General features: G+C 39.1%; 1 protein-coding gene across 1 annotated transcript in view; it reads right to left on the minus strand.

Moving 5' to 3' along the window:
* Positions 1 to 1,377: 1,377 nt before the first annotated feature.
* Positions 1,378 to 22,343, minus strand: part of LOC134577239 (urokinase plasminogen activator surface receptor-like) — a 43,174-nt gene continuing 22,208 nt past the window's right edge. Inside the window, exons 2-7 of the mRNA XM_063435936.1 lie at positions 13,825 to 13,941; positions 10,174 to 10,320; positions 9,799 to 9,939; positions 5,693 to 5,842; positions 3,278 to 3,409; positions 1,378 to 1,891 (exon numbers count right to left, since the gene is read on the minus strand). Of these exons, the coding sequence (XP_063292006.1) occupies positions 1,641 to 1,891; positions 3,278 to 3,409; positions 5,693 to 5,842; positions 9,799 to 9,939; positions 10,174 to 10,320; positions 13,825 to 13,941 (938 nt within the window). The 3' untranslated portion in view covers positions 1,378 to 1,640. The remainder of the gene's footprint in view (positions 1,892 to 3,277; positions 3,410 to 5,692; positions 5,843 to 9,798; positions 9,940 to 10,173; positions 10,321 to 13,824; positions 13,942 to 22,343) is intronic.

The raw sequence follows: 22,343 nt of genomic DNA on the forward strand, positions 1-22,343 counted from the left end.
TATAAAACAAAAAACACTACCCTGTCTTATTAAAGTAATTTTAAAAATAAGTCATTTGGGTCTAATGCATGTTGTAACATTAAGGCTACTGCTTCAATGAGTAATATCTCAAATAATTAATCTACTTACCTTTATTCCGGTGCCATCAGCAGTCCCAGCTGATCTGCCCCTTTTTTTTATGTAATTACAGTATCTGACAATGGTACACTCCAATGTTTCTTATTTAAACGCTTCGTAGACGTTAGGCACATGCGCAGCTCTCAACGTGAGTTTCAAATTTAAGGCAAAAATCGATTCGCTGGAAAAATTCTCAAAGTGAGCTGGGCTTCCTTTTGAAATATTTTGGTCCACATTTTTCAATTCACTTTGAATTTAGTCTGAATGCCAGTCAGTTCTCACTTTATTAAATAAACCTGTTTGAGAAATCATTGAGCTATGATTCTCAGGAGACTGCGCGTGCATGTGGTGTGTGCTTGCAATGCTGATATCACAGTATGAATCGGTATGAGACACACAACGATTCAACAAGGTTAGAGGCATGGCTTGAGGCCGCACTTCCAATCCTTCAAACAATTGAAATAGATGGTGTTGGCGGATAGGAGAAAATATTTAGGTTACTGTAACAACTTCAGTAAGACGAATTGGAACAAACTGGCAATTTTACCAAGTTTTCAAATATATTTTAATTATATTATACATTTTCACATCTTATATAAAAATATACACATAAATAGCAACTCGGATCTAGCTGTGCCATATCATATGTCCATTTTACACCTCGTACTTGGGTGATCATGAATTCCTTTACTGAATCCAGCTATCTGCATCCACCTTAACAGCCTATTACCTGAGCAGTGGATTAAACAACATTCTAAATGGAACACACTGTGCAATAAAGAAAGCTAACTGATGTTCACTGTTTACCAGGAAGTGTGTAGGGAGGCTGTGTATGTCTCAGCCAGGGAAGGTGTGGCTAAGGCTGCATAAATAAAATGATTTAATTTCTAAACATGGAGAATTGAGCTGTGAGACTGCAGAAGCATGTTATGTACACCAAAACCAATTCTTTAAGCTAAAGTTTTTTTGGTGCTTAGAGTGCCCCTTTAATTGTCAAATGAAATCTTATTTCATTCTATATCCCTTTAACTGAGATGTTTGTGATAGTAAAGGTGCTACAGGTATCAGTATATACTAACTTTATAACTGCTTGAGAATTAGTTATATATTCCCAAATAATGTGAAATTGATGGTCATATTCCATTCCTTTTTAAAATGTTTCAAATATTGGTGATTGCAAGCAATACACATGATAATTAGCATGAGCTAGAGACCATTTTTTTTAGGTTTTGCAAGAGGATGAATGATTTAAGGTATCTGTAGATCCATTTATTCAGGAACTTTATGGACGATATGACACCGCGTCGTAGAAACGAAAGAGACTTGGGAATGGGTGAAGCTTGCATCATTCAGAATATTGTCCCATTAACCAGGCTTAAGGATTTATACTGACCCAAGAGTTTGGAGAGCAGTAGGTATTCAATCATCTCTGAACTAGATCCTTGTTGTTCCTACCTACTGTCTAATAATATAAATAAAAAGTCTTCTGTACAAATAAATGTTCCTGGGGGGGGGGGGGGCGTTTAGTGAAAATGTCCAAATGTAGCAAAGAGGAAGCTGGCGAGGAAAATTAATAACCTGAAGTCTGTGTTGGTCCTGTGAGCGTGGCTGACAGTTGTGTTTGTGGTGTCATATATCCTTGAGAAGTTATTGCACAAACTACCAGCACAGCACTCTATCCCCGAGATGCTGGGAAGGGTATTGAGGTAAGGGTAAGTTGAAGAGCAGAAGCTCACAGTACTGCAGCCTTTAAACCACGTCTGGTTTCTTTCATCTGGAAACAAGAAAATATAACAATTATTATTTATTTCCCACCAGGGCGATATCATTTTATTGTTCCACCTTTCCAACCATTAGCAATAAATAAATAAAAATGTTTTGGAGTGCTTCAACAGAAAATCAGGGCTCTCTCTCCTGAACATGAAGGCCACCCCGTCTCCAGCCGCATTATCATTATCAACTCCATTCAACCTGAACAGCAGTGATTGTTTGACAGCAGTGGGCTAACCTACCCCAGGGCTATCAGCCAACCATCGCCATCCAGTTTGGACTTGAATTGATATTAGAAATGTGGAAACTCAACATTAACACAGCCGCAGAAGAGGAAACGGGTTATCGGTGCTGAAAAGGGCCTACACTTGTCTTCAAACCTCAAAATGATTTGACACAAAAATGTTTTAGTGCCAAGTTAAATTCTGGCACATTTTGTATTGGAGGAGAAGAAACCGAAACATTGTGGCTGATTCCCCTTCTTCCTCTATGTTCTCACTATGTTGACTGACACGTGCAAAGGGTGGAGCTTATAACAATGGCTGTCAGGGAGTCAAGATGGGATTAAACACATATTTGTGGATTTGTACATTTAATATTGCTTTTTTATCCATAACAATTGCATATTTGTTAAATATAGAGGATAATAAAGCATAATATTAAAAGTCATGGGAGGTGACAGTTTCCATTTAAAGGGATTCTATAGTGTTAGAAATACAAATCTGTATTCCTAACACTTTTGTTCTCCTCTCCCCCCCACTTATGACCCCCCTCATCATTTAAAGGGTTAAAAAAACTTTACTCACTCACATGATTCCAACGAAATGTCCCTTGGCGCTGGGTCGGCGCTCCGCCTCCTCCAAAGTCATCTGACTGGGGGACCTAATGCGCATGCACCACAAGCACATTAGGGCCTCCTTATAGGAAAAGCATTGATTCAGCAATGAATGTCCTCATACAGCGCGTGTAGAGCGTGAGGACTTCCAGCGTCAGTTAGGAGACATGGAGTCCGTTAGGATCCAGGAAGTGCCTCTAGTGGCTCTCTGATTGACAGCCACTAGAGGCAGTCTGCAAAGTAATCAATGCAGTTTCTCAAAAACCACCATGTATTACATTACAGGACTAAGTGTGGCAGGAATAAGTGGGGCAGGGACGATGCACCCAGTCCACTTCAAGTAGATGAAGTGGTCTAGGTGACTATAATGTCCCTTTAAGTTTAGAACCTTCAGGCACTAGTCAACACCCTTGGAAACAAGCCTATATATAAAAAAGGTAGCATTTCTGTTGATTATTATTATTATTGCTAGTTAGGCCATTTCTACAGAAACTTTCAGTATGAGCTAAAACAGACTTCTACAGGATGAGGTTCACGTACAATACAGATTCTTACCAAATGCTTCCATACATCGGATCTGAAGCCCTGTGCAACTGACCAGAGTCTGGTTCTGTGTTGCACACTCTCCCTTTCCGGTTTCTTGGCAGCCCCAGCATTTAATGCCGTTGTCGTTGGTCAGAACAGTAACTGCGGAGAAAACCAAAGAGTAATAGCCACTATGTCAGATTATCTGATCTGCAATAATATTAACGACAAATTATTTAACTATTAGCCAAAGCTACGGAACTCATTTTGTTGAACTCAGAAGGATGAAGGGCTAGCATGAAACTGAACCTGTAACCCACTCACTGGAGATCCCACTCACTGGAGATCCAACTTACTGGAGATCCCACTTACTGGAGATCCCAATCACTGGAGATCCCACTCACTGGAGATCCCACTCACTGGAGATCCAACTTACTGGAGATCCCACTTACTGGAGATCCCACTTACTGGAGATCCCACTCACTGGAGATCCCACCTACTGGAGATCCCACTCACTGGAGATCCCACTCACTGGAGATGCAATTTACTGGAGATCCCACTTACTGGAGATCCAACTTACTGGAGATCCCACTCACTGGAGTTCCCACTTACTGGAGATCCTACACCTGGAACACTGACCAATGGTTACATCCGCAACTTTAAGTCTGCTAAGCTGCAATCTGCTGCACAGGGAGAATGATGTTAACACGTGAATTTTGAAGATTATGTAAAATTATTTTGTGAATGTAGATTTAGGATTTTAGATAATCTTCATGTAGTTCTGTGTTGTTTTTTTGTTTTTTTTTGCAGGTTTAAATATGTATTGATTTTCAATGTACAAAGTCCAAAAAAAAAAGTGAGAGAACCTCCACAATACAGAACGGTAACAAAATATCATGATGTTTTATACAAGGGAGTCATTGGAATAGTTTATCAGTTAACCAATATATGTGTTGCAGTATACCCTACAGAAATATGCAGACACCCTGTAAGCAATCCAATACTACACGTAATACAGGATTGAACAAATTCATTAGACATAAAGTGTCCAAAACGTGCAGAATGAATAAAGAAGAATAAAATTCTACTTTAAAGTCTCTCTATCGGTCATGTCCCATTTTAGGAAATACTTGACATCATGGGACTGACTTCATAAAAAAAGACGAGTATTGATGACAACCAGCTCCGGAGATCTCATAACAAACCACCAGCCCAAATGAAGTTTCTGAATGTCTCAGAACACAAAGATTACATTGTTTTCCCATAATTTTAGTTTTATGTATGTTTCATATTATATATATATATATTGTTATTTATTTATTTATTTTAATGAGGGTTAAAAGGATAATCTAAGCACCAAAACAACTTTAGCTTTATGAAGCAGTTTTGGTGTAAAGATCATGCCCTTTTAGTCTCACTGCTTGATTCTCTGCCATTTAGGAGTTCAATTACTTTTGTTTCTGTTTATGCAGCCCTCCCCGGGCTGTGACTGACATAGCCTGCGTGAAAAATAATAATCAGATAGCACAATGTGTTTACTTTAGAAGTTTTTATCTCCTGCTCTGTAAATCAGACTTTAATCACACACAGTCAGGAGGCTCCTGCATCAACTAGCAGGCTTTTAACAGACCACAGGAAAGTACATTCTAAATTAAACACACTGTGCAATAAAAGAAGTTTAAACATTAGATCTCACTTTACAAGAAATGTTTAGGGAGATTGGTCACATGCAGGGAGGTATGGGCAGGGTTGCATAAACAACGTGATTTAACTCCTAAATGGCAGAGAATTGAGCAGTGAGACTGCAGGTCATGACATATACACCAAAACAACTTTAGTAATCTGAAGTTGTGCTGGTGCTTATAGTGTCCCTTTAAGGGTAATGTTGGTGTAGGGGGTAAGTTAGAGCCAGGGTTTATTTAGTTTTAGGGCAGCACTGGGACACACATGTTAAACTCTAATTTGCATTTATTGTGGTTTTTGACGGTTGCCTTTAACTGTTCACCTAACGTTGAAACGCCAGGAGTGGAACTGGGGAGACAAAGTTGCATTGTTTCTACCTTTCCAACTTCCCTTTTATTATTGGAAGAAGGATGACTCAATGGTGGAAGCTGCAAACAGATACTACTGCCCAAGAGTGTAACGTCTACATGTCTCTTGGCCGGCATTTATATTTAATATCAAGGAATCAGGAGACCCCATTATATTGTATTATACATTTAATTTTAAACATAGCCACTTGGGCCTATGGGCACAATACACAAAGACTCACTGTATCTTCTTACCCCTTGCAGTGTGCCATACATTTGTAATTATACAAATATTTAATTTTCAGTGTTACGTAAAAGGTTCATGGCACCACTAACTTGGAGACTTGGTCTGTTAATTACAGTGTTTGATTTGTTGAGGTAGGTCATGCCTCTTCTCTCTATTGGATATACTCACCAGACTTTTGAATATTATTGCATTTATTATTTGAATTGCAACAACTGAACTGTGTGTAATGCTGAAACGACCCGGTGTTATACGAAAATAGTGTGTTACATCCCTCTCCAGATCCGCAGCCTTTCGAGTACATCGTTCCACTGATTTTCCCTGCAACAAGAGATAAGAGATAGAGGGACAATACTTAGTACGTCCCAATGACTGGTCTTCTCCATGATATAGAAATGATACAATAACATGTAAGAACCATCTTAATAAATCCATTACACATGACAGGAGTCCTGTAAGGCTGTGGAATGGAAGATCTCTCATAAAATAACTACAATATTTCGAACTAAAGATAAGGGGACAAGTTAATGACTCCTAGAAGCTCTACATGCCATGCAAAGAGACGTTGATGATGAACCCACCCCACATAGATTAGTCATCCTGCTGGCTACAAGGCTCACATTTGTTCTTTGTTTTATCCTTATTTATTTATTTATTTATTTATTTAATCTTCCAGTGGAAATCAAGGAACACAGACATTACTTCTTCTTTGTCACTTTCTCTGGTAGAAGGTTGGGGTGCTACCAATGATTGTATGGAATCTTGAAAGACCTGGAGGGCTGGAAGATGCAAGGGAGAATTGAGACAGTTGGAAAAGATGAAGAACACAAGAAAAGACACCACGAGTTAGAGAGGTAGGGTTGTGCCTGAAAGATGTAAATTGAATAAGAAACCACCGGAGTGACATAGGGCTGTAAGACATAAGTGGGGACATAAGTGGGGACTGAGAGACGGGAGTGAAAGACACGATGGGCTTTAGAGACATGGGGGGATAAGGAAACACAAGAGGGAACTGAGAGACACGACAAGAGAAGACAGAGACACTAGGCATGAAAGGCACAAAATGTGAAAAAGAGGAAAAAAGACACAATGTTTTATTCTAACACGCAGTCCATCTCTTTTTATGTTTTTGCACCACTTTCAAGAACATAAAACTTTGGAAAATCTCCCCCACAGTGTGTAAGAGACACGGGATGAATTTATATATGTTCTCTGAGCAGATGAAGTTAATTATATAACGATCAGATCTGAGACATGATCTCTCCTCGGCTCGCGGTGTTTCACGGTGACGCACAGTAGCAGATATCTATACCTGGGTACTCCTATAATAATCAGGTTACCCATCGCCATTCTGCCTGCATTTGGCACCTTGGCACCCAGTAAGCTTTGCATTTTAAAGATCAGTTCTGCTCTGTTTGTAACGGAATGTGATTGGGTAGCCAATTTCATGCAACATTAGGAAAAAGATGGCAAAAAAGAGAGTTCTGGGGCACACATGGAAAAAAAGCACCTTAAGTAAGCAACAACAAAATTAATGTATTGTAACAGTACTGCAGCCAGGAGATTTGATTAAATAGCCTCCCGGGCACCTCTCCTGTCACACTTTGATTAGAGGAAAGTGACACTGGAATTGGAAGATTCCATAAACAGCTGCTATCTTCAGTTGGCACGAAGTAAATAGAGAGCTTACCAAATAAATCAGAGCACATTTTGTACGAACACACAGAAACGGGTTTGTTAAATTATTTATTTCCTTTTAATTGTTTGTTTCTGTGATTTTAACATGTGTTAATTTTTCTTTGAATTTGAATTTGCATTGGGGATATCCTTCTCCCATAAGGTATTGTGGGGGAAAACAACACACTTTTAATGAATTGTAGCGCATATTTGTTTATGCTACTTGTAGCGCTGTGAAAAACATAGACTTTAGGTTTAGCCCCTCTTGATGACATCAATAAAAAATATATCAATATGCGCAGGTCATTGTTAATAATCTATGCGGGGCAAAGAATAGAATCTAGCAGTGATGTATGATAAATACTTAGAGAACATTTCAAATCCCATTGAATGGATAAGAATTAAAGGAACATTTGAATGTTTTAAAATATATATTTTTTTAAATTAAAGATTACATGTATTTTAACCTGTGTCAGAATGGCCCAATACCGAAAAGGCCAACACCATTCGGTTGCATATGGGGCCAATTGGACTGCAACATCTAGAGGTTGTTCACGCTATTTAAAGGGACAAGGTTAATTTAGTGGTTCTGGTCTCTATAGCATGTCCCTGCAGGCTGAGCAATGTAAACTCGGACGGTGGGATAGCACCCCAAAATCGCATTTGAGCCAACAACTGAGGGAAGATTTTGAGGTATGTGTTATTGCAGTTTCCAAATGTTTCATGATTTGCAAAGATAATGCAGATACTACATTATCTTATGGCACTCCTTCCTGAAGACTGAGTAAAGTCTAGTCAGAACATGACCTTCCAAAACTTAAGACCACCTTTTTCTTTCTCCAAGCATACTCATTACTGCACTGGGAATTGTCATGAACGAAAAATTCGCTAATTCTGTCTACATTTTGCAACTCTAATTTGAATTTGCCACAATACCGTAATTAGTCAATGAGCCCTTATGCATCACCTTACAGTTTGCGATCATTGGCCATCAGTTAAAGGAACACTATAGGGTCAGGAAAACAAACGCTCCCGATCTGTTTCCTTGGCAGATATCATCAGAATTGATAAGCTCAGCCAATCACATTGCTTACCTATTCTGATGATCTCAGCCAAAGAGGTGGGGTGGAGACAAACGCCGCCCTGGCCAATCACCAACTCCTCATTTAGATGCATTGAATCAATGAGGAAAGTTCAGTGTCTCCATGCAAAGCGAGGAGTGACCACTAGAAATGTTTCTAGGTTGTATGTAAACACTGCCTTTTCTCAGGAAAGGCAGTGTTTACGTGAAAATGCCTACAGGGACTGACTATGCTCACCAGTACAACTACATTAAGCTGTAGTTGTTCCGGTGACTATAGTGTGCCTTTAAATTATACAACAAGGGTTGTCATTTATTATTGTAATGCAATTAGGAAGAGTTAACCATAGAAACAGCAAAAGATAAATTAGTTACTACGTTTAAACAATCTTAGCATAATAATAAAACATATCAGAGCTGGTTGAAGTTGAATCTTTGTTGTGTTGTTACATTATTTTCATGGTCCTGCTAATACACCCTTAACATACAGGCACTCAGATCTAGTCATTTCAGACTGGACAGTTAAATAAATCATGTTTTTTGTGTCCCAATATGAGGTGGAGCCAGGGGGTGGGGAGCAGGGAATCGGGATTGAGCTCAGAGAGGATTGGATTGGAAGAGTAAGAGGGTGGGCAACTTAACTTTTTTCAATAGCCACCACATCATTATAAAAATCGACCTCCCACCCAACATATTAATGCAACATATTAAGAAGATAGCAATAATTTAATTATCAAAATACCCATATGTCATTAATCTGACAAAACTACTAGATTTCCAATCTAGAAAATAAAACATTTGCCGTAGCACTGAAACCAGGAGAAATATTTTTGTTTTTCATTAATAAGGTTAAAAAGTAAAATAGTTTCAAATTGTCAATATGCCTGTAGGTGTAATATTTAATTTCACGCAGCTTCTCGTTTACTGGTAGACAGTTGAAACTGATTTAGTGTCACCACTTGAAGGAACATGTTGCCATGGCAACACAACAACCACTTTATGGAGAGGTAGTTATGGTGATACAGTGCCGTGGCAACATAAACCTGCAGTTTATGTTTGGTGCAAGCGCTATAAAAATCTAAAATGTAAGACCACCACTGCTTGTGGAGCCCCTCAATTTCCCTCATCGCTGGTAGCTCCCTCATTTTCTACCTTTTCTCTAGGGGCAAAACTTATCAGCTGTATGATCCAGCATCATTCTGAGACGTAAAAAAAAAACCTCTCAAGTCCTAGAGTTGGGTCTTCATGCACCCCTACCTAATGACGAAACAACTTCACTTTCGGCAGTCGAAAATAAAGACACAAAAAAGGCTAATTTTACTTCTTTTTCAGCTTGTGCTAAGTAAATGCTGTAATAAATATTTTATAGATCAGTTTGGCAATGCAGTAGACCCATCAGACTAACATCAATATTTTGCTATTGACATTAAACAAAGATATATGTGTGAGTTTACTGCCCATTTAAAGTGACAGGATTCACTGAATTCCGTACAATATTCACAGAACATTTGATACTCACCATTAGTGTAATTACTGGTAACCACATCCACGCAATAACTGTTGACTTCGTCACAAAATATGCTGGTATCTGCACTTTTGCACGGTTTGGTTGGGTCCGCACATGTGCTACACTCCAGACGGTTAGAAAATACAGGTAGCGCTGGGAGAAAATACATTTCTGATTTCAATTCAAAGTACATAGAAACACTGATAAAAACACAACTGGAATATACCCTATAGATAACCAAATCCTGCTTTTGATATTGGATGATTCTATGTTTTTGGCTTAGAAAAAAAAAAAACTACTATTGGTGGGACGTACTATGAAACCTTCTTCATAGAGACAGGTAGGTAGAGATGTTTTTGTTTGACACTATCATACGAGGATACATACTGTTGAAGCGGTTAATATTACAGAAATTTTTCTCGCAGCAAGATGAACTCATGGTGACCGACTGAACTCCCGCGTCAATGATTGAAGTTTGATTGCAGATCTGAGGAGTGGAACAGCCTTTAATCACCGTATCAACAGTCGAAGAACCTAACAAGATGAGTAAGATAAATGTATATCTCATTAGTTGTCCTTTCCTGTCCACCTCGTTGACTTGCTGGCATTTATACAAAACAGTTTTTTTTAATTAAAGGGACACTATATTCACCCAAACAACTTTAGCTTAATGAAGCAGTCTTGGTGTATAGATCATGCGTCTGAGGTCTCACTGCTCAATTCACTGCCGTTAGGATGTAAACCAGTTTTGCTTCTGTTTATGCAGCCCAGGTTCTCTTCTCGCGAGCTCTGTTGCCGTGGTTATCACGGCAACGCTCCGAATCTTGCAAGAGTGAACTTTAGCAGCTCCTGGGGCATTCACTCTCACCACTGGGACCATCAGGGACAGCAGGAAATGTCCCCCCTCCCAGGCAAAGGTAAGCAGGGAGGGGGATATTAAAATAATAATAATTTTTTATTTTATTAATTAAAATAAATAAAAGTGTATATTTATCTGCTCTCCTACCCCCACAGACCCACAATAACTCACCCTATACACACATTACCCCCCCATACACACACACTGCCCACCCATACACACACAATGCCCCTCATACACACGCACTGCCCCAATACACACACACTGCCTACCACACACACACTGCCCCTCCATACACACACTGCCCCTCCATACACACACACACTGCCCCATACACACACACTGCCCCCACACACACACTGCCCCTCAATACACACACACTGCTCCCCCATACACACAAACAGTACCCCTCACACACTGCCCCCCACACACATACTGTACCCCTCACACAACCTGCCCCACTCACACTGTACCCCACACATACTGTACCACCCATACAACTTGCCCCCCCACACACTGTACCCCTCACACACACTGTACCACTCATGCAACCTGTCCCCACACACACTGTACCCCTCACACACAAACTGACCCATGAACACACACACTGCAACCCTCACACAGACATACTGCATCCTTCACAAACACACTACATCCTTCACAAACACAATGCACCCCATACACACACTGCACCCCACACACACACGCACACACACTGCACCCCTCACACACACACACACACACACTCACTCACTCCACCACTCACACACACACACACATATTGCACCCCTCAGACACACTACTGCCCCTATCCCTTACTACAGCCCCTATCCTGGCAGATCCCAGGTAAGATGGCAAACTGTTCTTAAACAGCCTGTCTACAGTAGTCTGAGATTCATGATCCAGAGATTGGAAACTTGGTCACATTGTGCAATAGGTGATGACATAACAAAGCGGTGGGTTTTTTTGTGTGAGATTTTTGAAGAAATTCTGTGGATTCCGTGGTGGGCTAGCCCTTTTTTGTGAAGGTTTCAAAGGTAGATGTTAGCTCGAGGCTTAAGATGTGCAATCCTCATCTTGTAAAACCAGCTCAATGATCTCAAAATCATCCATAAGGTCTGTACAGTAACAGCATTAATCACTGATCAATGTTTTAAACAAGGGATGGGCAACAGATAGGTCCCTGGCAGAATCACAACTTTCATAATGCTTTGCCGGATGATTTATCACATCATCTACCACATTTGCAGCAATCTGTGATCTATGCTACATTAATATAAGAGCACTCCTAGCACCATAACAACTAGTTCTCCTTCCTTATGTTAAAGGAACCATAAAGTCAGGGCTGACCCGTCCATAGCCCGCGGTGGAGCCATTGCTCCAGGCGGCACTCTGATAGGGGCGGCATTTTGCAGATTTTGCCGGGCAGATTGGCGAGACAGCCCACTGGACCACCAGGGATCAAAGACCCTGGACCACCAGGGAAAAAAATTAAGGTATTTTTACAATTACAATCTCCTCCCTCACTGTTACCCCCTCCCTCAGTCACTCTGCCACCTGTCACCCCCTCCCTCACTGTGTCACCCCCACCCCACTGTGTCACCCCCTCCCTCCCTCAGTCACTCTGCCACCCACCTCCCCGCCCCTTACCGTGTCACCCTCCCTCCCTCAGTCACTCTGCCACCTGCCACCCCATCCCTTACCGTGTCACCCCTCCCTCAGTAACTCTGCCACCTGCCACCCCATACTTTAATGATTATATTGAGGAAACAAACAAACCTCTAGATCTAAAAGAAATTGTGGATGAAAATATTATATCCCACTTTAAACCACCCTCTAAATATTATTCAGTGAGAGATAGGCGGAATTATGTAATTATGTTTTCATGAGAGTGTTCATTTAGATTTTGTAAAAATTGATAATCTAACAGCGAGAGAATGAGTAATATGATGGATGAACGGATGGCATTGAAGAAATTAAAACACCCCAATCTAATTATAAAATCCACAGAAAAGTGGGGATTTGTGATGTTGAATAGGAATGACTAATTTTTCTTTGGTGGTTAAGAAACGCCATTCAAAGTTTTGGCTGGTCGGCCACAAGGTGATGCCCCCAAATAGTTCTACAGAAAACAAGGCAACGACTGGTTATCTTTTGGTTGTTCTCACACGAACATTGACGAATGCTCCCCCTGGCTGTTAGGGAGTGAATGCTCCTCTGTTCGGTAGTTCATGCCTCCCGAATGCTGTTCTACTAACTGTTCAGGAAGTTGAACTGGCAGCGGTACAAGTTTCCCAGGTGTTCGCGGGGTCACGTATCCGATTTACAGTTCCATGCAGTCAACGACCATGTACCGCTACCTGCGTTCGGGAGGAAAATGTCTGCCAATTCTTGGAGCACGTGGATTTGGTTATACGAACGGCTGCTACACAGGGAAAGCACTTAAACTAATTGCTCATTTGTGGTTAACAGCCAGGGGTGGTGGGCCACATAGAGTTGGTTCAGTAAACAAACGGGGGGTTTATGGACAGCCGAACAATCAGGAATAAAAGTTTATTTTGGGCATCTATTCTGCTACAATGGGACTATAAATGATATCTGCTTTATAGGAGTAAAATGAGATACATCTTAGGTATCTCTAGCAAGGATTATACCGTGTACATTGAGAATCTAACTAATTAATATAACTCCACAATACAGTGATACAAGAGATACTGTACCATTATATTATTATATAAATGAGTTCACTAAGGGGCTGAATATCATCTTTATATGTTGAAATACAATTCTTGATCATTACATAATCCTCCTGGATAGAGTGTTCTTGGGTTATATACATGCAGACAGAGAAATTTCACATTATCTATAATCTAACACTAAATGCGGCTTAAGCTAATTGCTTTCATTTTTTAAAATAGAATTTCTATAGACGGCTGCCTTGTTAGTGAGTCAGTTAGTACGCATAGATTTACTACATGTTTGTTTATGTTTGCAATTCTGACAGGCAAAACAGGGCAGGACAGATCCCACACTGAAAACATAACTCAGTTTGGCTATTGTGCCCTAAAATGATAAAATTAACTTTGAAATTCTGAGAATTCACACTTTGGTGAATAACCTGCTGGTGTGAACTGAGCTGATTGTGTTTATTGCTCTGCTAGTAGAGTTCAAATCCTCACCTTGAACCCCTTTGTAGGCCAGAGCAAAGCAGGAAGTCTCATAAGAAGGGCAGGTCTTCACCAACATGGGGCACGAGGCAGCGGTACCAACACATTGTAAACACTTCAGACTGAATGCTGCAATAGACAGAATCTCATTAGAAACATTAACACTAAGGGAGTGTAGTTACATTATTACATAGTATTGCACAGTTTCCAACACGTATTTAGTCTATTCACATGCACCATAGAATAATACAAGACAAGTTTAAGAATGGTTGAGAAACAAATAAGCAAAACGCACAGCCCCCCTAAAATAAGGTATTGTGATATATAAAATATATATGCTCAGACCCATGGGCCCACAATCCTAATAAAGGGTTCAATGGACTTCAGGAAAGGGCTCACGCAAAGGCCTTGTGCCGAAGACGCAAGGCGCTGAGACCTCGCGGACCCACACCCAGGCAGCAGGTGACGGTTCCCAGTCCATGCAGACTTGGGAACTGGAAAGGCGAAACAAGAGCAGATGTGCCCCATCAATCATGGCATGGACTATCTAACTATCTAACTAACTAACTAACAACACAAAGGAGTCGACTGAACGCCAGGCGTATCCAGGGGGACTCTGACAAGCTGCACTACAGCAAAAAATTAGAAACCAGCACACTCCCTATCTACTAAACAGCTACTTTGGTGCTGACGGATTTTGTAAGTTTTATTAAAAACACCTAATCTAGGCAAAAAATAATGGGGGTTTAGTTACATTATATGATCATACATTGCATAAGCCTGCCACAACGTCAATGTACCCCATATACGGCAGGTCTTACTCTAACTGCCTAATGTCTGCTAAATGAGCTACTCACTTGGGGAAATCCTCTCGAGTTCTCTGCAGTACAAGGCCAAATAGGATCCTGGGATGAGGCACATGTGACAGGGAGGGGTGCAGAACCAGGGAGCTGGGTAGACTCCTATATATATATGTGAAAAAACAAGGGTCTGCACTACAGCGACACCTGCAAATATCGCGTGCTACACGTGCCTGTATTTCTGATTTTATTTAGGCCTGTTGCCTTTTATTTTATTTGGATAACTTCATGACACTACCGTGTCACTAAGTCACCCCCCCTTAGTTGAGCGCCTTAACACTGTCAGCGGCCCGTTACTGCTAGACCCGAGCTGGCCACGCACTCTCACTGGCCCTCATGGTTTAACCGTACCCTCTCTATGACAACTTACTAATCTCACTAGCTCCATGGCATCACCATGTATAGACACTGTTTAACGAGTAGTGCGAACTGGTCTTATGTTCCATTTTAAGCTGACCTGTAAATCTATTTTAAACGTCCAATAATGTATGACATGCTCAATGTTAATCTTGCCTCTATTTCTCCACTAAGCGCATTCTATTAATCATCCACGGTACATACAGCATGCAAATCTTATAACCTACGTTCTAACCTACCTAGTACTGTGTCAGTCTCACTCTTTTATCAAAATTATCACATGCATTGATTTACCTGTTAAATACTAAGCATCACTATATAGCACAGCCTGTAATTCCTTGCAAAAACCTTGTTTACTTTTACTCTAAAAGAGAAAAATGAGTTTGTTCGAGCGGTGGTAAGTCATCTACATAATTGTAACACGTATACTTGCATTAACTCCATTTTTCCTTTCTGTACGGAATAACATAACGTCTTAATAAAACAAAGATTTACAAAATATATTTGCTCTCCCTGTGAAAATGAGATAAGTTTCTTACTGTGCGAATGCATCCTATTATGCTATTATGCTAGTCCACAACATCTGGATTGCCATAGGTAGCCTACCCCTGATTTTGGGACTACCCGAGATTTTTTAGGGTCATGTATTGAGTCACTCCCACTGGAAATTCCTCATACAAAATACCCATTAAAACTTTATGTGTAGGTATACAATATATATCATACTTGAGAAATGTCCTGAATCTGATTGTAGGCCTTGTCCTGCGGTAACCTGAAATTGCAGTGTCGGCATCCTATCCAATGAACGTATGTTGCCTGGAGAGTTTTTCAGGGCACTGTATCATTGCTACACCACCATACTAGCATTGACCCATTTAACCTCCCCGACCCTTATCCTTGTCAACGTGGACAAGTGTGATATATTTGTGTGTATGTTTTGAAACGGACAGGAGAGCTTTTCTGTTTCCTGCTAAGTTAGTATTGCTATAGCATGGAGGATGTATTGTTCTCCCTTACTCGATCTCTGTGTATCAAATGTTGCTGGTATGGGAAGCAAGACAACTGTGCATATTCAAGGTCCTCGCAGATTTGGGACACTTGGCGTGTATGGAGGTATGAAAGTCTGACTGACAGGACAAGTTGCTCCACTTGCATGCCTTCTGCTTGAAGTATTTTTGTAGGACCCTTCCAAGGTGCTTCTTCTTTCCTGATTTATGACGCATGTTTTTATTGCTTGTGTTTTTAATATGCAACTTGTAATGGCCTGTCTCTATTGGAGTGTAAGGGCAAAACACATAATGTCTAAAAACTTCCTGAAACAGCTGTAACCTCAGATCAGTCTCTGAAAAGTAAACCATATTTTAGACTTGTTTGATATATGTAGACTGAAATTTAAAGGTCAAATGCAAAGACGCTAAAAGGTTCACCTATTTCACTCTTACAAGTTCCTTAAGGGAAGCCACAGGCACATAGATGCGTGAATGCGTCTGGAAGAGCATCAAACAAATTATCATAATGATGGGTTATTTTTTATTTATTTATGTTTTGCTATTTCCTTGTTGTCGGTTCCCCACACATCCTGACAGAGGACACTTTCAGAAACCTAGACCTATTGAGATCTCTTGGAGGGATCGTAGCCGTAGCACCACCACAAAAAAGAGAACCTCAAAATGGAATCCTATAAATAGCTCGATAACTAATTTATGAACAGAAGAAGACACTCCATAATGAATAATTGATGTTGGGTTGAAGCTCTCTTCCAGACAAATTACCATAATTTAAAATAGTGATTCTAGCAATATCGTGAATTATTATATGTGGCCAACATGTGGTGAGTCAGACTAGGTGTCTTTTTTATTATCCTGGACAGTTAAATGTTTATAAAGCCTAGTGGCACACAGGGGGCAATAGTGGCGTGCTCTTTCTCGATACAAATGAGCTTGAAAAGTAACTGTACCAGTGAATTTTTGTTTTTACAAAATAAGCTATTTTAGACTAAAATATAAAATTCCCTATTGAGTTTCAAACAATAACCCAGCCAGCAAGTCAAACTGTACACACACAGCGTAAATGAAATGTCTGAAAGCATGTTATTTTGTTGATCCATGAGCTGATTGCTTTTCATTTTAGTTTGCAGTAATTGTTATCTAAAAAAAAAAGTCTGTATATTTTTACAGAAAACAAGGATAATAAGTAGACTTGTGCAGGGCGAGGAAATCTAGCACAGCCGAACCACTTTCCCGAACGTAAAACATTATTTCGTCACGCACAAATTTCAACCATATGTTGGTTTGGCTCAGCAGAATTTTGGTACCGATATTCTAATTTGGAAACCGAATCAGAAGAACAAAGAAGGCTCAAAAATGGGCCAATCAGCGTGCTGCAAAATGTATACATATTATATAATACGTGATACTAGCATTTTCACACCATTTGGTCTACGGGTCAGAGAAAAAGTAACCAACAGAGGGTAAAGCAGTATATAAACAAAAATTATAATAAAAAAAACCCAGGGTGAGCAGTAAAAATAAATAAATAATGTATACAGCTGTTTGCAATAAACAAATCAAACAAAAGCAATTGAAATAGCTCAACATAACGAGTTGCGTTACAAAGTGGTTTCCCCAAATTTAACAGAAAAATGCAACTTCTAATGACTTCTCTAGTCCTTGCAAAAAGCTGAAAGTCTGTAAATTTTGACAATAAAACTGATTTTCAATGGGGGTTGAATAATTTTGATTACAACTGTATACTATATATAGTATATATATGCTATACCTGTATATAGTATGTATTAGGTTGCTAGGATTGCCAAAAACGGGGTACATTAGCATTGTGGCAGGCTTATGCAGCGTATAATTACTGTAAATAAATCCCCATTATTTTTGCCTAGCTTGGGTGTTTTTCATAAAAGCTGTTGTTTTCTGTGAGCTTTGAGGTTGCTGTTTGGTAATTGGGTGCTAGTGTAGGATCTTGTATGCTGTTTGTATATATGTATATATATCTCATCTTATATCATCTTTTTTTTCCCATCAAGTCATGTGTGCTGGAGGTGAAGTTGCACTTGTTAAATCACAGACCCTTTTCAAGCTAAAACACTGAGCTTGTTATGTCTCCCCATGCGTACAGCCAAAACCCTTTGTCTACTTGTATGTACCCCCCCCCCTCTCTCCCAACACTTCAGCTGGCTGATATCATTAACTCCATCATTAACCAATCATATAAAAATCATAAATTTTCAAACATAATTTGCATAGCTAGCATAATAAGACTTCTATTACATATTTTCGGATTTGATTTTATTTTCAACTGATTTATCTAATAATTCCAACACAGTTTAATGGTGACTTCTGAAGACAATGTATTTGAAAAGTTTGTTCAGATTGCGAATTATTTGAAAAGATTATCCAAAAATATTAAATTGATGCCTATGTTAGCACAAAACAAACAATTCTATCTATATTGCTGTATGTGATATATAAGAATTTATTGGGAAATCTGTACATAGGTATGATATGCCTCGTTTCCACTGAGCGGATCGGTTCGGTTCGGTTCAGTACGGTTCGCTATTTTGGGTGTTTCCATTATGAAAGTGGTCCATACAAGCGAACCGTACCAATCCATTCAGGGTCCTGCTTCAGATGTAGGGCCATAGAAAATGGAACGGTTCGGTTAGGGCGGAGCTACTATACAATCCATTGATTGGTGGACAGGAAGGAAGAGTATTTTTTCTAAACCCGCATGGCCCTGAAAGGTCTGACTTGCAGTGGAACCGCTCACCAGAATGGGCTGGTCCATTCTAAACCTTCCAAACTGTACCAACCCGAACCGATCCAGGCATAAGATTACATAAGTACATTGTTTGTAAATTGTTTTTGTTCATCCTATGCAGAATTTTCATTTTAAATATTATATGAAATCAGTTTTCTTCTAATAAAAACAAGGGTAATAGGCGCTCTCTATAGTACAATAGATATGTTGGGGCTGCTGTATACAATACAAGGATTTCCAAGACCTCGTGTAATAGTGAAACAGAAAAAGGATATGGCGTACACTGCGCCCAAAATCATACGTACATAAAACTTCAGAGGGTATGGTGTAGTAAACCTCAGGATAATACAAAAAGAAAGACAATAATGGTACAGTACAATCTGATAAAGTGCAAAATAGTGGGTTTGGTGACTATAGGAGAACCACTCACATTTGGTAGAGCTATATTAGAGCTCTGCTGTATTGCGCATGGACGACATGATCCCCGTCTAAGCATATAGGGTGGTATAAGTGTTGCTGGTCCTCCAAATGTGAATGCAGATATTGATGGTGAATATGGAAGTAGAAGAGCAGAAAAAACTGATAGTGTAGTAAATTCTGTAAACTGGAATTAAAAGAAGTAATGTACTTACATTTTTAAGAGCAAGACCTGTTCTAGTTTTCACAGCATGGGTGGTATAATCCCCACCTTGGGATATGGTGATGCCAGGTAGCAAACAGGAAACAAAATATTTATAGATAGTTGATGCGTTTCGCCTTTCCAGAGGCTTTTTCAAAAGTGTGACATACCTTAGGACACATATTGTTCCTGTATTTTTTTGCTTTTTACAATAAATAGTTATTTTTTATACATATAACTATAATAGTTTGTTATTATAGTGGGGATCAGTGGATATTTTCCTGATCCAGTTTGGAAACTCGATCCTCTGGATTTGGCAACTACAGCTTTTTTTGGCATGTGTTATGTATTTGTTTTTAAAGTATAGTACGAGTGTCTTTCATATATATATTTTTTTAAATTAACACTATTTTTTTTTTTAAAGTGCATAAAATTTTCGTCAGCTTGTGTAAAATAATTTAGAAATAGAATATTTTTCACAACAAGAAAGCAGTTTGTAACATTATTACAATGAAAATATTAAATACGCTCTCTCTCCCAATTTTTAATGCAGAGACCGTGCCGATGTCTATTTCTACTAACCCGATTACCGCAAGTTGATTGAGGAGAAATGAGGGATTTTTAAACCTAAGGGACGGACAGAGATTAACAATTTCATGCGGCATCGTTCCAGGATAAATATAATGAGTCTGCAATGAGTTTCAAAGACTTGACCTCTAAAATGTTTTTTTTTCTGCGCTCCCTATTAAATGCAATTATTCTGCAATTTTCAAATGACATTATCATTAGAATACTAACAGGAGATCTCTTTGTATTGTATTAGTAGAAATAAAATCATATTAGTCATAAAATTTTAAAATGAATAGAGATAAATCTTAAAAATTGTATATTAACTAAAATGTCATATTTAATTTATGTTTAATATTTAATTTATGTTTGTCTGGTTTTTCTGTTATCCAAATAATAGATGTGAATAGATAGTTTTGTGCAAAATAAAATCTCGTAAATATTTGGATGTAAAAAAAGACACTCTAGGCACCATAGCCACTCAGTTTGTTTGTAGTTGTTAAAGTGCAAGAAGAAATTGAGTGCTGTTCCCCCATTTTTTTGTCTGCCACTTTTTTGGGGGGTTTGATGTGAACCAGAACTCACCCAACACCCAAAGTCCTGTCCACAAATAATACAGGAGTTTAAATTCTCTGTGTTCTTGAAAAAGCCATCCAACATTTAACCACAAAGATCATTACCTTGTAAGGCTAATCGGCATTGGGTGGATACTGGGAAAGTTAAACTTCCATTTTATCCAAGCGGCGAATGAGGAGCTTTTTGACATAAATGGGGGGGGGGGGGCACCATACCCACTGAAAGAAGTTGTACTGGTAAAGATGTTTTGACTGCCCATTTAACCAGATAGTATTTGGGAAAACATAGATTCATGAAAATGTAAATGTACAAGTTTGACTGACCCCTTGAATGTGTTTGGCACGTGGGTAGGCCATGGTGGGTTGTACTCTGCATATCAGCCAGTACAAAGGCAGGAATTTGAAACGTCTTTGAATGCTTCCCTGTTGGTAAAGTTTTATTAATATTACAATTTCTAAGACACCAATAAATTCGGCAGCGCTGTACAATGGGTGGACTAAGAGATGAATATTTGGACTCACAGGAACAGAGTGTGTTGCGGGCCCTGCTCAAACAAGCTTACATTCTGGCAGTCGTTTGGTAGAGTGGCACAAGAGGTTAGGGTAGGATGTATTTCATGTAAGGGACAAAGTATTTTGTTAGAATAGTTTACAGTTAACTGTTAGTTTATTGGATGACACATTTGCAGTAGAGAAAGCAAGATGAGTTACCAAGGTGCCAGAAGGGATAGCTATTAACAGTTTAATTGATATGCTTTCCTCAATAAGTGAGTTTTCCATGATTTTTTTTGAAGGAACATAGACTGATTGAGGATCTAATGGAACAGGGAAGGAGCTCCACAGGGTCAGTGCAGCCCAAGAGAAGTTTTGAAGGTTGGTGTTGGAGGTTTGAGTACAAAGAGAAGATAGACATAGGTTTTTGGCATAGCGTAGGTGCCTAGATATTATTAATGGGTATTATTAATGGTAGCACCAGTCTCCCTCCCAATTTTTCTCTTGCTTTTCCAATGATTGCTGTATAGGAGGACGGACCTTTTATACATGCCGTCTCTTAATTAGGTTCCTGTTTCCTGTCCTATTTGGTTCTGAGGAGGGAGCTGCCCATAAGTGATGTTGCAATGAATATTAGCCAGAAAAAGAAAATGACGATAAGTACGGAATAGAACTTTCCTTATTTTCTAAGTGGTAGATTTTCACCTAAATTCTTTAAAAAAAAAAAAATTCTCAGGTTGAAATAATCGCACTTATTCACTAAAGTATGAGTTCTGCAATTTTAGACTTAAATTTGAAATGCACTTTGGAATTGATTTTAATTCTTGACAATGCACACATTAGTGAATAATTGAATAACTTTTTGATAAATTTGCTAAAGTGTGAATGGTCAGGAATTCGTTGTCAAAGTTATTTTAGTTATTAATTAAAAGTGAATTCAAAGTAAATTTCAAATTTAGGTTCCAAATAGCAGCACTGGAAGCATAGCTGATCTAGAGAATTAGTATTATTCGTTTTTTTAGTCTTTTTGGCATTTTTTTTATTTTAAATGTAATATTCACTTTAGATTCTCACTTTAATGACTAATATTTTCACAAAATATCCAAACGGAAAAAGATTCTGTAAGTCTGTTTTCAGTTCACAAATCTTTGCCATAAAATGTAAAATTCACTTTGAGATCACTTTTATTTCCTGCTAATTCAGCATTTAGTGAACAGCCCTTTAAAGACTCACTTTACTCCCATTCGTCAACTAATGTCACCTTTTCCTCTTCTAAGATAACATCAATAG

This window comes from Pelobates fuscus, chromosome 11, assembly GCF_036172605.1.
Source record: "Pelobates fuscus isolate aPelFus1 chromosome 11, aPelFus1.pri, whole genome shotgun sequence".
Classification (NCBI taxonomy): domain Eukaryota; kingdom Metazoa; phylum Chordata; class Amphibia; order Anura; family Pelobatidae; genus Pelobates; species Pelobates fuscus.